This window comes from Impatiens glandulifera, chromosome 5, assembly GCF_907164915.1.
Source record: "Impatiens glandulifera chromosome 5, dImpGla2.1, whole genome shotgun sequence".
Taxonomy (NCBI): domain Eukaryota; kingdom Viridiplantae; phylum Streptophyta; class Magnoliopsida; order Ericales; family Balsaminaceae; genus Impatiens; species Impatiens glandulifera.
The window spans coordinates 21,842,281-21,859,411 of NC_061866.1; the positions used below are offsets into that span (position 1 = coordinate 21,842,281).

A 17,131-nucleotide genomic window follows, 5' to 3' on the forward strand; every position below is an offset into this window, starting at 1 on the left:
AAACTACCGAACTTGGGAAATACCAGAGACGCTTAATGTAGAGTCGGATTGATAAATTACCAGAGACGTTTATCCAAAACCAATTTGGATAAATTACCGGATGTGCCTCTTAATAAATAACTGAAGCATAGAATATCGGAGACGTTTATCCAAAAACGATTTTGATAAACTACCAGGTACGCCTCTTGATAAAATACCAGAAGCATTTAATACTGAATAGTTCAAACCTTAATGATATATATATTGAAATATCTACTTTTGAATGAAATGGACTTTTCACTCATTTAGTAAAGTCTTCTGTCAAGGGAGCATTTGCCTTCCAGGGAATCAACCCCTTTCAAAAAACCGATTTGGATAAACTACCGGGTACGCTTCTTGATAAAATACTGAATGCACACAAAATATTGAACGCATGCTTATATTTAAGCCGAACTGTAAAATACCGGATACGTTTCAATATAAACCGAAGATAAAATATTGGACGTGCCTTTGTAAAATACCGAAGTCACAAACTACAGGAAGTATGTATGTAAAATACCGAAGTCACAAACTACCGGAAGCGTGTATGTAAAATATCGAAGTGGAGATGAAACCGGAAACGCGTATGTAAAATACCAAAGTGGAGATAAAACCGGAAGCACTTCTTTTATAAAACCGAAGTTTGATCAAATGTCGGATTTTGATCAACTACCGGACAGCTTTTCCTTTCCAGTTTTTTTCAGTCTGTACAGAATTGATTTAACACAATTCAGTTCTTTATTTATACACTTATAGTTAATATTTTTATTTAACAATTTCTCTATTTTTAATTATTTAAGCTAAATATTCAAAACCTGGTGATTTTACAATCAATCGCTAATTATCCTAAGTTAATTAGCTATTTTTATATAACAATTTCTCCCTCTTTGATTGCTTAAAATAAATTATCAAAGTTAATTATGTATGTATTTTTAGCAATTTCTCCCTTTTTGATAGTTTTATCTTAAAATTATCAAAACCAGTATTTGATCAAAAATATTTTTAACATGCATCATTTGATTTTCCCTGTTTAAAAATCAAAACAGGAAATGTAATTAGTCAGAACCAATTGTTCTACAAAATCAGTTCAACGATTATATAATATAAAGAAAAAAATAAGTAGGTAGGTAAGTTTAGTGTCCCTCCCTTGCGTATCCTATTTGTTTTTCGTCAATGTCCCCCATGACCTAGTCCACAATACTCCCAACAGTTCAACTGCCAGCATTTCTTCCACGACCCCTTCTTGATAACATCAGAAAGATTAAAAGGAATGAATTCTAATGACTTGGGGACCCTAGGAGCATTTCTTTCTTGGCATTTTCCGTTTCTACCCTAATGGGAGGGTTTGGGACTAGTTACGGGTCCAACACAAACATCAATGTCGAAGACGAATGTGCTAAGTTGAGCAACATATCCTGTCAGCATTCTTGGGGAAGATATAATTTTCTTCAAGTTATCGAAAATGACCTTTGACTAGTTGATTGGGATGCCTCTAGTAATAGTCACCATCATTTCAAATGTCTTTTCTGAGTAGACATGTGTAGATTCTTTAGCCATAAGAGATTTTGAGATGATGTCGTTGAGTAGTGAGAACTCAGTCTTCAAGGAAGACTTGATCCCATGAGTTCCAACAAGAGCAGAGGAGTTTAAGAAGATTAATGACATCTTGTAGACGATGTCATTTGTGGAAGGAGGAAAATCAGAGAACCCTTCCGTAGGAAGTTCGAAGGATTTTGCAAAGTCTTTTTCAGAGAAGCACAATTCTTCTCCTCTTAATTTTGACAGGATAGTTGTATCATCAATTACCCTTTCATTTTCAAAGAAATCATAAACAACGTCTTCGTAGATCACATATGATCCTTCGAGAAATTTTTGTAGTCCTGAATTCTTGAGGGTTTCGAACATAGAGGTAATATGTTCATCCAAGACGAAGGAGAACGATTCGAAGTCGATGATCAAGGTATTACGAGCAAAAACTTCCATTTCTTGATTTCGAAGGAGGGAGATAGCTTTTGTTTGGGAAAGAGAGTTTTAGATCGAGAGAGGATAGGAACTTAGATCTACTTAAGGAGTTTTGGGACGTTTAAGTTACTCTCAATAAATATAGCATTAAATAGGTGGGTATTCATTTAAGATTCATCCTAAAGTCCATTGGGTAAATAAAAGTAATTGTTACCCATGTTAGTCATACTTTTGAACATTGAAAGACATGTGTGTTCAAGTTATTTGATATATGACTATTTAATATCTAAAAGTGAATATTCATAGATAGATAGAGACGAAATTGACAAATGTCCCATTTTGATTCGAAGATGAGACTACCGAAATATTAATGTAAATAGCCAAAATATATGTCTGCATATCTTGTATTTAAGGCATCGGTTATTTAAGTTTGAGGAAATATCGCTTCCTCTTAAAACGGAAACTTAATCGAGCGATATTTGTTCAAATTATAAATAACCGACTGGTTTGGATCCAAGTTGCTTACGCTGTTTTGTTTTAATCTACAGGTGTTTCGGTCGAATGATCTGATCGGTTTCAAAACGAAAAAATCGTCCGGTTTTATCTATCTGATTGATTTATCAGGTCATTTTCCCTCTAAATTTATGTAAACAAATATTTTATAAAATCATGTAATGAAAATGTTTTTGAGAAGCGAAGGCTTCTCCCTAGATTTATGCATGGTATTTTTATGAAAACGAATGCAATAAAACTATTTTGAAAAACGGGGGCTTCTCCCTCAATGCATGCCATGGTTTTTTTGAAGATAAATGTAATAAGAACATTTTGAACGATAGAAAGGTTCTCCCTAAGTGAAAGCCATATTTTAGAAAACTTAGTTAATGTCTGTAAGACCCAAAATATTTCTAAAGTAAGAAAACTTAGTCTCTTAGAGTGGCTTTGTGAGTATATCAACCACTTGTTGGTCGGTTGAGACATATTCCAACTGAATATGCTTCTGCACCACATGATCTTGAATGAAGTGGTGTCTGATATCTATGTTCTTGGTCCTTGAGTGCAATATCGGGTTGTATGTTATGGCAATAGTGTTGGTGTTGTCACAGAATATTGGGGATTCCTCAACCTGGATACCAAAATCTTTCAATTGTTGTTGGATCCATAGTAACTAATCACAGCAACTACCAACGGCAAGATACTATGCTTTATCCATTGAGGTTACAATGGAGATCTGTTTCTTGTTGTACCAGGAGACAAGTCGATCACCAAGGAATTGACATGTTCTACTAGTGCTCTTCCTGTCCACCTTATAACCTGCATAATCTTCATTAGAGTAGTTAATCAAATTGAAACTGTAATCCTTCGGATAACACAGTCCCACATTTTGAGTGCCCTTAAGATATTTCAAAATTCTTTTAGCAGCAACATAATGAGATTGTTTAGGATTAGCTTGAAATCTCCCGCAAACACCAACAACAAAGAGAATATCTATCTTGCTTGATATTAAATAGAGCACAAAACCAATGATTCCTCGATAGGCAGTGATCTCAATGTTTTGACCATCTTTATCCTTATCAAGCTTGATCGATGAGCTCATTGGTGTTGAGGCAGTAGAACAACTTTCCATGTCGAACTTCTTCAGCAGCTCCTTTGTGTACTTCGCCTAGTTGATGAAAGTGCCTCCTTCAAGTTGACAAACTTGAAGGCCTAAGAAGAAGCTTAGCTCCCCCATCATGCTCATCTCGAATTTATCTGTCATCATCTTAGAAAATTTCTCACACAACTTGGGGTTAGTTGACCCAAAAATGATGTCATCAACATATATTTGAACAAGTAAGATATAAGAATCTTTTTCAAACTTAAACAATGTCTTATCAATAAATCCTATAGTGAAATCATGATCAAATAAAAACATAGTAAGAGTATCATACCATGCTCTAAGGTCCTAATTAAGACCATATAATGCTTTGTTTAATCTAAAGACATGACTTATCAAAGTAGAGTTTTTATAACCGGGAGGCTGCTCAACGTAGACCTCCTCATTAATTATGTTGGGTCAAATTATTTTGACTAAGTGTTGAAATAATTTAACCATTCAGATTTTGATGATGAAATGACTTATGAGTTTTGATGCAGGTGTATCGAAATCATACTTCATAAGATTTGACTCTAATGAGAATCATTAAACCGATTTTGGCATTAGATGCATAGAATTAGACGTACAGTCTAACTCATCGGAGTTAGACGTATAGTCTAATTAATGCATAGAATTAGACGTACAGTCTAACTCATCGGAGTTAGACGTGTAGTCTAATGAATCCATAAAATTAGACGTACAGTCTAACTCATCGGAGTTAGACGTGTAGTCTAATGTATACGGAATTAGACGTAAGTCTAATGTATTCGAAATTAGACGTACAGTCTAACTCAACGGAGTTAGACGTGTAGTCTAATTAATGCATAGAATTAGACGTACAGTCTAACTCATCGGAGTTAGACGTGTAGTCTAATGAATGCATAGAATTAGACGTACAGTCTAACTCATCGGAGTTAGACGTGTAGTCTAATGTATACGGAATTAGACGTAAGTCTAATGTATTCGAAATTAGACGTACAGTCTAACTCAGCGGAGTTAGACGTGTAGTCTAATAGACTTGTAATTATACGGATGGTCTAATAGATATTCGGAATTAGACGTACAGTCTAACTCATCGGAGTTAGACGTGTAGTCTAATATATTTGCAATTAGACGGATAGTCTAATATGTGCGGAATTAGACGTGTAGTCTAACTCAGTGGAGTTAGACGTGCAGTCTAATAGAAAGTAAAAGTTAGACGTGAGTCTAACTCTTTCAGACAAGTCTGAGGTAGAACCAGAATTAGACGTGCAGTCTAACTCAATGGAGTTAGACGTACAATCTAATGGTTAATGTATAATTAGACGTATAGTCTAATTAGTGAAAGTTAGACGTGAGTCTAACTCCTTCAGACAAGTCTGAAGTAGAACCGGAATTAGACGTGTAGTCTAACTCAGTGGAGTTAGACGTGCAGTCTAATGGTTATTGGATAATTAGACGTGTAGTCTAATTAGTGAAAGTTAGACGTGAGTCTAACTCCTTCAGACAAGTCTGAGGTAGAACCGGAATTAGACGTGCAGTTTAACTCAATGGAGTTAGACGTGCAGTCTAATGGTTATTGTAATTAGACGTGTACTCTAATTCTATTAGACCAGGCGGTCTAATAGACTCAATTATTAGAAGGAGATGTTTGATTTCATTAGACGTATTTTCACAATCCGTCTAACTGAAATACGTCTAATGCTCAGTTTAAGCAGTGTGCTTGAAGCTAGCATTTCACCTACCCACGTGCTATAGCTGTACCCTACTTCTGCTCCACTTTCTAGTGAAGATTAGTAAAACAGCTATATGCAACCAACCAAGGAATGCCACGTAAGAGAATTTTCCTCGCATTACTTATTTTGCAGGTACATCCCTGATGGAATATTCGGCGCACTATCAGTGATGTACGGCCACGATCCTTGTGCTTAGAACCTGCTGTGTACAATGGAGGTTTCCAATGGAAGAGTTCCACGTATCAATCTAAAAGATTCGACCGTTAGCTCCTGCTCAATATTTAACAAATCTAAAGGACAACGGACAATCAGCCTTAACAAGAAGAACTACTAACCTTACGAACTTGTCGATCTTTATAGAATTCAAGTCTTTGAATATTCATACTATGAAGCTGATTTCTGATTGTACTGTGTGTGAATCAAGAGAGAGCTAGAATCAAAACACCTTTTGCTGAGTGATATTCTTCATCTTGTAATTGAACAGAAAGTGTTCTGTTCAATAGTGAGCTAAGTGTGTGTAAACTGTATTTGATTCGAATCATATTATAGTGAATCCTTTCAGTGGTTGGAAGAAGGGGTGACGTAGAAGAGTTTCTCCGAACATCCATAAAAAAAATTGTTGTGTTCTTTTATTTATGTCATCTTTTCATATTTCATCTTGTGCTTCAAACCCATGTAAATAATTCCGCCTTGAATTTGTTTCAAGTGTTTATAAGTGTTTGCGTAGAATAGAAAGCGAATTAAATCCTTAACAGGATTTCTTTCAAACCGTTTTTCATAAGCCTTTATCCTTAGCCAAACTCCCGTCTCTATCGATAAAGCCGATCCTATCAATTGGTATCAGAGCCCTTTTCTATTCTCAAGTGTTTCCTGAAATATGTCGACCATAACCAAAGATGTCAGTGTTACAGCCATTCCAACTTTCTCTCGAGAAAACTACATTGTTTGGAAGAAAATAGTTCGTGCTCATCTCTCTTCTCTTCGTGATGACATGTGGAGCGTTGTCACAGAACGTCCTATCAAGATTGATAAGGAGAAGGCTGACTGGACCGCTGATGAAAAGAGGCAGAACAATCTTAACAACATGGATCTTGATGTTCTGTATAGATCTCTCGATGACAGCATGTTCAACTACATTATCGAATGTGATACTGCCAAAGAGGTCTCGGACAGACTCACTCAACTATGTGAGGGCAACGAGCAAACCAAGGAAAACAAGATTATGGTTGCCACTCAACAGTTCGACAGCTTCAAGATGTGTCCTGGTGAAACAATGAACGATTTCGACACCAGATTCAGCAAGATCGTCTCCTCTCTGTCTATTCTAGGCAAGACCTATAGCAACCGGGAGCTTGCTATCAAGATCATGCGTGCTCTTACAAGGGAATGGGACATAAAGACAATGGCGATGAGAGAATCCAAAGATATTAAAAAGATCTCTCTCTTTGATCTCTTTGCTGACCTCAAGGCCTATGAGTTCGAACTGAACTGTAGGATGGAAGAAGATCAACCCACATCCGTTATCATTGCCAAGGCGCTGATGACTGCTGAAGAGCCACCAACCGCTCCGGATGTGAAGATGGCAGCTCAGTAGCTGAGCAGCGATGACATGTCTCTCTTCGTGAAGAAGTTTGGCGACTTCATGAATAAGAGCAACTCTAACTCAAACTCTTCAAATTATAATGACAACAAAAAATTTAAAGCTAATGTTACTTGTTTTAATTGTGGTATTAAAGGTCATTATGCATCGGAATGCCGGAAGCCAAAGCGTGAAAATGCCAAGGATGATGGAAAAGATCTGAAGGCGCTTATGGCAGGCGACGGAAAGAATGGAGGAAGCAGCCGTGGTTCCTACTTTTCATCCAGTAAAAGTGATGAAGAAGAGGTAGTTTGCTTCATGGCAAGAGAAGATGAAGAAAGAACTCAGGAGACTGAGGTATTTGATTTCTCTTCCGAAAGGTTTTCAAGAGAATAACTAGTAGCTTCACTAGATGACATGGTCATCGAGTACACAAAGCTAGCAGAATCTCTAAATGAAACTAAATCTTCATCAGATGTAAACAAACCAAGTCTGTCTAAAGCTGAAGAGTCAAATGTTTTTGAAAAGAAGATTGAAGAGATCTCATCTGAGAATGAGATGCTCAAAGAACAGATTCAAACTCATTCATCTGAAAACAAAAGGTTAAACTATGTTGTCTGTGCATAAACAAGGTTCGGAGATGCTGTCAAATATCATATCAGTATGTTGAAACCTGCTAGATCTAGATCCGGATTGGGATATGACAGCAATGACCCTAACCTGTCATGCAAAAAGTCCAACTCATATGACAAACTTATGCCAATAAGTTTTGTCAAAGGGACTATGACTGACATTGAATCTGATCATATTCATGAAGAAGTTGCTTTCAAACATGAAATAGTTTATGTTCCTCCTACTGTTAGCTGGCTTAAGAATAAGCTAGAAGCAGTTAATAAGTCTGGCAATCTAAAACCTGACTCTAAGTCAAGGAGTTTTAAAAAAAATCTTCTTCAAAAGTTAAGAGAGCAGTGGCTAGCAGGAAGTCATCTGCTAAGTGAAAATCCTATGCATTAATCACAACACAAAATGGGAAATCCATCAGAATAACTCAAATATGGATTCCTAAGGGACTAATTGACCGAGGACCCAATTGAGTATGGGTACCAAAATGTGTAAATAGTTTCTTTTGTAGGTGATATAGGAGGATTGCAGGAAGGAAGCTAGAAGAGTACTCCTCTGAGTACACAGCCTTGAAGATCAACAATGGCATTTGCCATTCTAGTAGAATAAATGTTTTTTTTTTGTTAAAAATGTTTTTGGTCTTTGGACCACAAAAACTATCTCTTATGTTTTTCTGTCCCTATACAAAATGAGAGGGAAAATTACTTTGGAAGTACCAAAGATACTCTCTAGACGAATATTCTTAATCGATCTAATTAGACAAGTGTGTTTAAAAGAAACGGCTTGTACTTAGACGTATTTTTGCTCAAAATCTATTCATCTAAGTCTATTTGTTGAGGTTTAAAACCTACGCGGTTGGACGTACACGTCTAATAGACGTACGCGTCTAATAGACGTTAGACGTTTTTACGTCATGAGCAATAGGATGCTCACGTCTAACAAGACACACGTCTAACACGTGGTGTTTATGCGGAATTAGACGTACACGTCTAATAGACATTAGACGGATTTTAATAACAAGAAATTAGACGTATGCGTCTAATAGACTCATCCGTCTAATAGACGTTTTGTTTTATGGATTTGTGGAGTAAGAAAAACATCTAACTACGTGCTGATTAGACTGATCAAGGACAGTTGTCCAACGTTGAGAGCTATTTATTTTTTCCCGCTCAAAATATCAAACAGTCATCTCTTACCAACATGAAGACACGTGTCTTTCAAGTTTAGAGAAAATGACTGATATACCTTCAATTTTAATGATGACTCCTTGAAAAAGGATGTCTAACATTTATTAATGGGCCATACCCTTAAGAAAAGACGGTTATTCTGTATCTCTATTCTCTGTCCATATAAGGACATTAGTGCATGAGTTTGAAAGTTTTCAATCCCTTGAAATTCTTAAGAACCCTAGTTTTCTTTGCATTTCTCTCTTAAAATTTCTCTGAAATCTTGTGTCGGTTCATATTCTTTCAAAAATGGTGAACAAGAAAATCACTTTGGGTCACTGTACTTTGCAGGTGGATTTTCAATAAGTGTACTCTTTCGATCAACCAGAGGTGGTGGAGATATTCAGAACCCTAGAATATTCTGGGTTAAGGAAGTATCTAGGCGGTCCGTTCATATTCTATGAGAAAGAAGTTCGCGAGTTCTTCAAATCCGCAACTATGGTGGGTGAATCCATCGTAGCAACCGTCAATGGCATGGAGTTCTCCTTCGATGAAACTGTATATGCGGAGTTCTTTAAACTTCCAACGGAGGGGCCCACGTTTGATCTGATTCTTTCACCAGAAATCATGGAGGAGATGAAGAGAATATTTTCTGCCGATGGTTCGATAATCCATGTAAATGGACTCAAGAAGGCCCTTAAACCTCATTTCATTTTGCTGAACGACATGGTGGCAAAGGCACTACAAGGGAAATCTGGCTCTTTCCATCTCTATAGTCAAGATCGTTTTGACTATATGTGCGCTATTTCGAAGGGAATCCAGGTAAACTGGGCTCATACCCTTTATCAGAACCTCTGCTTTTCAATTTGTCAGGCGAACAAGGAAAACATAATGTTTGCGGCCCAACTGAGTCATTGGTTGAAGCATTTGGGGGTTCCTGTTGGTGAACCTGTGCAGATCAATTCTTCGAGAGTTTTTACTGCCCTTACAGTGGCTAACACACTAATAAGGATGAAGAACAACCTAGAATCTGCATCTGGTGCATCTAGTCTTCAAACTGGTGGAAAGCTTTCTACCCGATCCAAGCAACCGTCTTCTTCTGTCATGTCAACAGGGGCAAAGAGATCGAAAACAGTGAATGAATCGGAGGCCAGTTCCTCCAGTCTGAAAAGTTCAAACAAGAAGGACTCTAAATCAGTCGATTCAAGGTTAAGGCAAGATCCAAGCATACTTGTTGCAATCCCGATGTCCTCTCTATCTACTTTGTCAACCATTTTAAGAAAGCCTTCGAGATCCCGTGTCTCAAAGGAGAAGAAGACGAAGGCGCCCCGCGCGTCTAAATAATTAAGGTAACTTCCTTTAAATCTCTGGTCGCTGAGCCTAAGTTTGATGTTCCTATTGCGGAACAAGCTGAATCTGTATTTTCTCCGTTGAGAGAGTCTGCTGAAGGGCCCGTTGTTGAGTCAGCTGGTCCAAATGTTGAAAATGTTAACAGGAATGTGTCTCCTGTTGTCCAATCTGATCTAGTAGCCGCCGGTGCTACAGAGTTATCTCAACCAGAACAAGGTGTTGTTCTTACCCTTATTGCTGGTCAATCTGTTGAACAAGAAGTTTCTGTTCCCGCTCCTAAAGATTCATTGGTAGCCGGGAAAGTTATTCGTGTAAACCTCGCTGCTGAGCTATGTAAGAAACCTCAATCTACGTTTGAATTGATGCGTTCCGCAAGACAGACATGTGGAATCGTGATTAGTGAACCCAGACCTGCTCCAAAACCCGTAGAGGTTGTTGGAAAAGGTAAGAAGATTGCGACTCCAGTTCTTGAAAAAGTATCGGAGGCAACAGGGATTGTTGACCTCATATTAGATCAAGTCAAAGCCATTACAGCAAGAAAAATTGGAGATTTTTGAATCATGGTGTCTAGAGAGATTGTCGTCCAAATACAATGATTCTCTTACGAATTATGCGATAACCCGAGAATGGAAGAAGCGGGTAGCAAATGAAAATAAAGTTCTTAAATGGGCCAGAACTTCAGAGGCTAATTTCAATCCTGCTGAGAAGAGATCTGAAGTGGAAATGAAAGTTTTGAAGAAGCTGAACGACATCATGGATGGCTACGTCTCTGTAGCTACTTGATACATTCATAGCGCCAATTGCTCTAGCGCAAGTCCTCTCAATGATGATGAAGTTATGGATATTATTGATGCTGATAACGATGCAGATGAGCTAGATGCTGCTCTCTTGATCAAATTCGGGAATCTTTCTGCCGAAGAGAGACGCATTCTGGATCAACCTATTCAAGAGAATCCAAATGAAGAAGAAGAGGAATTGATTGTTCAAGAGCCTAAACAAGCTCTTGAGACAAATGAAGAAGAAATTCGTGTAGAAGATGTGATTGAGGAGGCCGATCAAGCTCCTCTTGAAGAAGATGTTGTGATAACCCCTGTTGTGAGAACAGGGGAAGCTCAAAAGAAAGTGGTCGAGGTAACTCAGCCAAAAACTATCAGATCTGAGGGGGAACCCTCCAAAGAGAAGGTTGTTGAAGAATAAAGTTCCTCATCTGAGGAGGAACAGGATCAACAAGCAACATATAAGAAGCCTTTTCTATTTCCCGACACCATTGTGAGAAATGTTCATGAAAATATCAACATTCCTCTTCACTACTCTGGAAATCTGTATGAGAGATTTGAGAGAGCTTAAGAAGAAATATTAGAAGAAGAGAAGGATGAAGCTGCTAAGAAAGCAGAGAAGAATCAACTGGAGCAATCCTTGTAGACTCATACAAACTTTGAGCCGATTCAAAGTATGGCAGCAGAGTCTCAAGAAAATTCGTCAAATGAAGAATCCTCTTCTGGTGGTAATAAGATGTTAAAATTTATGTCTTTTGTGCTCTCATCTCTTCAGAAGAGCATGATAAAGTCCTTGAATAATCAGGAAGAAGAAAGAAAGGACTTCGCTGAAATTCTCAAAGTTCTCAATGAGTTGGACAACACTTTGAAGAAGAACACGTATGAGACTCATATAGCCGTCAAACCGAATTGTTGGACATTGAGAGGCAATTCAATGATGAACGTCACAAGGAAACCTTGGAAGAATTTAGTCTAGTGAAGAATCAGATGGTGGAAATTCAGGGTTGCTTGAGCAGAAATGATAATGAACGACAGGAATTTGCGGACTCCATTGCAAGAAAGTTTCAAGCAAAGGAGAACGCAAAGGCTAATGTTGAAAAAGAAAAACCTCGACCCGCTCAAGGTGAATCAAGTAGAAGAAATGATGGTGTGTCAACCGGCACTAGATCCAGACGAGCCCCAAGCAACGATGATAATCATAGGCCAACCAAGAGAGGTGGAGGTCGTAGTGGTGTTGATCGTGGAGGCAGAAACAGTGGAGGTGGCCGTAGTAGGCTATCCAATGTTGATCAAGGTGGTCGTGCCAGTGGTGGTGACTGTGGTGGAAGATTAAGTGGAGGCAGTCGTGGTGGTCGCGGTTATCCTCCTTATCTCAACATGCTTCCCGGTCAAGAAATGAGTCCAACCGATCCTCGAGTTAAAAGGGAAGAACAATAATTTCTTTTCCTCTACTCTATTTAAGTCCTTCAAACAATGTTTCTTTGATGGTTTTTCGAATATTGGTTTTGGAAGTTTGATGTAAGTGAACAAGGGTTTGTTTTATCTATATGATGAATGCATATTTTGGTATATGTATGCAGGTTTCCAATTTCTTCATTGGGTCAAATTATTTTGACTAAGTGTTGAAATAATTTAACCATTGAGATTTTGATGATGAAATGACTTATGAGTTTTGATGCAGGTGTATCGAAATCATACTTTATAAGATTTGACTCTAATGAGGATCATTAAACCGATTTTGGCATTAGATACATAGAATTAGACGAACAGTCTAACTCATCAGAGTTAGACGTGTAGTCTAATAAATGAATAGAATTAGACGTACAGTCTAACTCATCGGAGTTAGACATGTAGTCTAATGAATGCATAGAATTAGATGTACAGTCTAACTCATCGAAGTTAGACGGGTAGTCTAATGAATGCATAGAATTAGATGTACAGTCTAACTCATCGGAGTTAGACATGTAGTCTAATGTATACGGAATTAGACGTAAGACTAATGTATACGGAATTAGACATAAGTCTAATGTATTCGAAATTAGACGTACAGTCTAACTCAGCGGAGTTAGACGTGTAGTCTAATAGACTTGTAATTAGACAGATTGTCTAATAGATATTCGGAATTAGACGTACAGTCTAACTCATCGGAGTTAGACGTGTAGTCTAATATATTTGCAATTAGACGGATAGTCTAATATGTGCGAAATTAGACGTGCAGTCTAACTCAATGGAGTTAGACGTGCAGTCTAATAGAAAGTAAAAGTTAGACGTGAGTCTAACTCCTTCAGATAAGTCTGAGGTAGAACCGGAATTAGACGTGCAGTCTAACTCAGTGGAGTTAGACGTGCAGTCTAATGGTTATTGGATAATTAGACGTGTAGTCTAATTAGTGACAGTTAGACGTGAGTCTAACTCCTTCAGACAAGTTTGAGGTAGAACCGGAATTAGATGAGTAGTCTAACTCAGTGGAGTTAGTCTAATGGTTTTTGGATAATTAGACGTGTAGTCTAATTAGTGAAAGTTAGACGTGAGTCTAACTCCTTCAGACAATTCTGAGGTAGAACTGGAATTAGACGTGTAGTCTAACTCAGTGGAGTTAAACGTGAAGTCTAATGGTTATTGTAATTAGACGTGTAGTCTAATTCTATTAGACCAGGCGGTCTAATAGACTCAGTTATTAGAAGGAGATGTTTGATTTCATTAGACTGATTTTCACAATCCGTACGTCTAATGCTCAGTTTAAGCAGTATGCTTGAAGCTAGCATTTCACCTACCCACGTGCTATAGCTGTACCTTACTCCTGCTCCACTTTCTAGTGAAGATTAGTACAACAGCTATATGCAACCAACCAAGGAATGCCACTTAAGAGAATTTTCATCACATTACTTGTTTTGCAGGTACATCCCTGATGGAATATCCGGTGCACTACTAGTGATGTACGGCCACGATTCTTGTGCTCAAAATCTATTGTGTACAATGGAGGTTTTCCAATGGAAGAGTGCCACGTATCATTCTAAAAGATTCGACCGTTAGCTCCTGCTCATTATTTAACAAATCTAAAGGACAACGGACAATCAACCTTAACATGAAGAACTGCTAACCTTACGAACTTGCCGATCTTGAGAGAATTCAAGTCTTTGAATATTCATGCTGTGAAGCTTCTTTCTAATTGTACTGTGTGTGAATCAAGAGAGAGCTAGAATCAAAACACCTTTAGCTGAGTGATATTTTTCATCTTGTAATTTAACAGAAAGTGTTATGTTCAATAGTGAGTTAAGTGTATTTAAACTGTATTTGATTCGAATCATATTATAGTGAATCCTTCCGGTGGTTGGAAGAAGGGGTGACGTAGGAGAGTTTCTCCGAACATCCATAAACAAACTTGTTAGATAAAATTAGATCGGTTAAATAGAACTTAATAAAAAAAACTTCTTGTGCAGAAAACGGTCAAGTTACTCAACCGGTCAAGTTACTCAATCGGTCAAGCAATCCAACCGAACAAGAACTAACCGAACAAGAAGATAAGACCGGTCAAAACAGAAGGCCAATATCATTGAACATTCGGTCAATCAGAAGCTATGGAAAACCGGAAGTCATCCGGTTAACATAAACAACCGACCAGTACAAATAGATACTTCGAGTATCTATTGAGGATGATACCGAAGGAACAGACTTTAGTATTGCCATATTCATACAAGTCTAAGGACAGTCTGAAGGCTGCAGAAGATTGTCCGACAAGATCTTTCCACTCTAGGATAAATCAGAGACGAAATCTTCCAGGTACAGGCAACTGTCCAAACGACAGTTGCCATATTGAGTAAAAGACAAACCTAGCCGGTTTGACCGCCAGGTCTGAAGACTAGACCGCCAAGTCTGAATCACTGAACCTCTGCTCAACCAATCAGATTCAAGGAAATGAAATGTGACCGTTGGCACATTTCACCTATAAAAGAAGGAGCTGAAGAGGAATAAAGGCGGTTACAAGTTTTGAGAGTTTTCTACAACAAAAGTCACAAATCGTGTTCTATCTCTCTAAATTAAAAGAGCTTAAGTGTGTAGTTGAAGAGTGATTACAATTTCGGTTACAATTGTACGAGTGTTATCGAGCAGAAAATAAGTCTCGATCGGATTGTGTTTGTGTATTCCTTAGTGAATATCCTTCTCGCGGTTTCAAGAGGAAGGGGTGACGTAGGAGTTTATCTCCGAACATCCATAAAATTCTATCTTGTTATTTACTTTCTGCCGGTCTTGTATCATAACCGATTCTACTTAAACCGAGTTACATCATCATAACCGAATTACCGAATCCCAAAAACCGACCTACCATACTCCAAACCGACTTCATCCAAATCCAGTTCTGCCTATCTCTTGTGTGTGCTGCTTCAACCTGAAACAAACCACTTCCGCACTTGAACTCGGTTCAAGGGTTTGTGACAGTTTGTGTAGTATTGAAACCCATGTATTAATCTCTAACAGGATTAATCACCAACCTTTGAGTGAGACGCGACAACCGGCCAGACCCCGGTCCGCCAGTCGCGATCTAGATCCTAATAATTGGTATCAGAACAGTTAGTTTCAATACTCAAGCAAGCATGTCGTTTGATAGGCCCCCAATGCTAGAAGGTGACGACTTTGCCAACTAGAAGGCACGCATGCACCTGCATTTAATCACCATGGATGACGAGATGCAGTTCATCCTATCTGAAGGACCAGTAAATATTGATAAAGACAGAAAGGACTGGACAGCTGAAGACAGGAGAAGAAACAATCTGGACAACCATGCCAGAAACCGCATCTCTAACAGTTTGAACAGAAATACGTTCTGAAAGGTCAGAGACTACAAAACCGCAAAGGAAATATGGGAAGAAGTGATTCAGATTCATGAGGGAAATGAAAGAACCAAGGAAAACAATATAATGGTGGCCACCCAGAAGTTTGAAAACATCATGATGAGACCGGGAGAAACAATGAGGGAATACATTGACCGGTTCACAGGTGTGATAGACGAGCTATCAACTCTTCGCAAGAAGTATGACAACAAGGAAGTCATCATGAAAGCGTTAAGATCTCTTCCAAGTGCATGGGACATAAAGACAATGGTGATGAGGGAATCAAACTGTCTAAGCAAGATGAAGCTACACGATGTATTCGAAGATCTCAAGGCATATGAGTTTGAAATGAGATCTAGGACTGAAGAAGAAGTCTCAGCCTCAACTTCAACACATCCACAGAACCGGTTGCTCCTACACCGATCAGAACCGCTGAACAGTTCACCGAGGATGCCATGGCAATACTTGCACAGAAATTTGGCAGATTCATGAAAAGAAGTCAACCAACAAATAACAACTATAACTACGATGATAAATTTAATGTTAGATGTTATAACTGTAACTGTTTTGGACATTTCAGGTGGGAATGCAGAAAACTGAGGCGAGATGACCATAAACCGGACGATCAGAAACACCGAAATAACTATCAACAAACCGGTGAAGTAGTGAAGTTCAGAAAGCATTGATAGCCGATGATGGAGGAAGCTAATGGGCTCACAGTGATAGTGATGATGAACTCACATGCCTAATGGCAAACGAGGAACAGGTATTCGACTCTCCCTGTGATGAATTTACTAAAGATGAGTTATTCAATGCACTAAATGATATGGTAGCAGAGTATAAGAACTTATTAACATTATTACCCAACTTTAGAACCGACCTCATAGCACCTACCTTGACCGAACCAAAAACCATACAACCTGATAGAATCCTGGAAACCGAGATAGCACCGGAATTACCCTCTAAGACCAAACAGTTCGAGGAATCAGTCAAAGAGCTGACCGAAGAGGATGAGGCCCGAATCCAGTATCGAATAGCCGCATGGAAAAGATCCAGTGAAGTGGTGAACAAAATGTGTAGTTATAATAGACACCCTAAGTGCATGTTTGGTCTTGGATACAAGAACAACAGATCCAACAACCAGAACCACTTCGACAAAATGAGACTCACAAAGGATAATCTCCCCTTTGTAAGTTTTGTGAAGAGTTCCTTAACCGATGAAGAGGAATTAAGTGCCTCATATCCGGAAGACGAACTAATCTATGTAGGTCCAACTAATTTTGAAAATGGCTTCACCCTGAGAAAAGGAAAGTCAACCGACCCAAAGGTAAGAAAGTCGAACCGCATAGGGTAAACCAAAGACCACCTCCGAATAAGGCACCTTTAGGAAAGCAGAAAGACTCCAAACCAAGTGCAGGAAAACTAGTTAGAACCATAACCGGGAAAGTTGTCTGACTTGTTAAAATTTGGATACCTAAGGGA

General features: G+C 38.4%; 1 protein-coding gene across 1 annotated transcript; it reads left to right on the forward strand.

Moving 5' to 3' along the window:
• The first annotated feature begins 11,807 nt into the window (after positions 1-11,807).
• On the forward strand, positions 11,808-16,249 carry LOC124939122 (protein FAM98A-like). Its single transcript, XM_047479631.1, has 2 exons — positions 11,808-12,207; positions 16,230-16,249. Exons 1-2 carry the CDS (start codon positions 11,808-11,810, stop codon positions 16,247-16,249), a joined length of 420 nt encoding a protein of 139 aa, XP_047335587.1.
• The last annotated feature ends 882 nt before the right edge of the window (positions 16,250-17,131 follow it).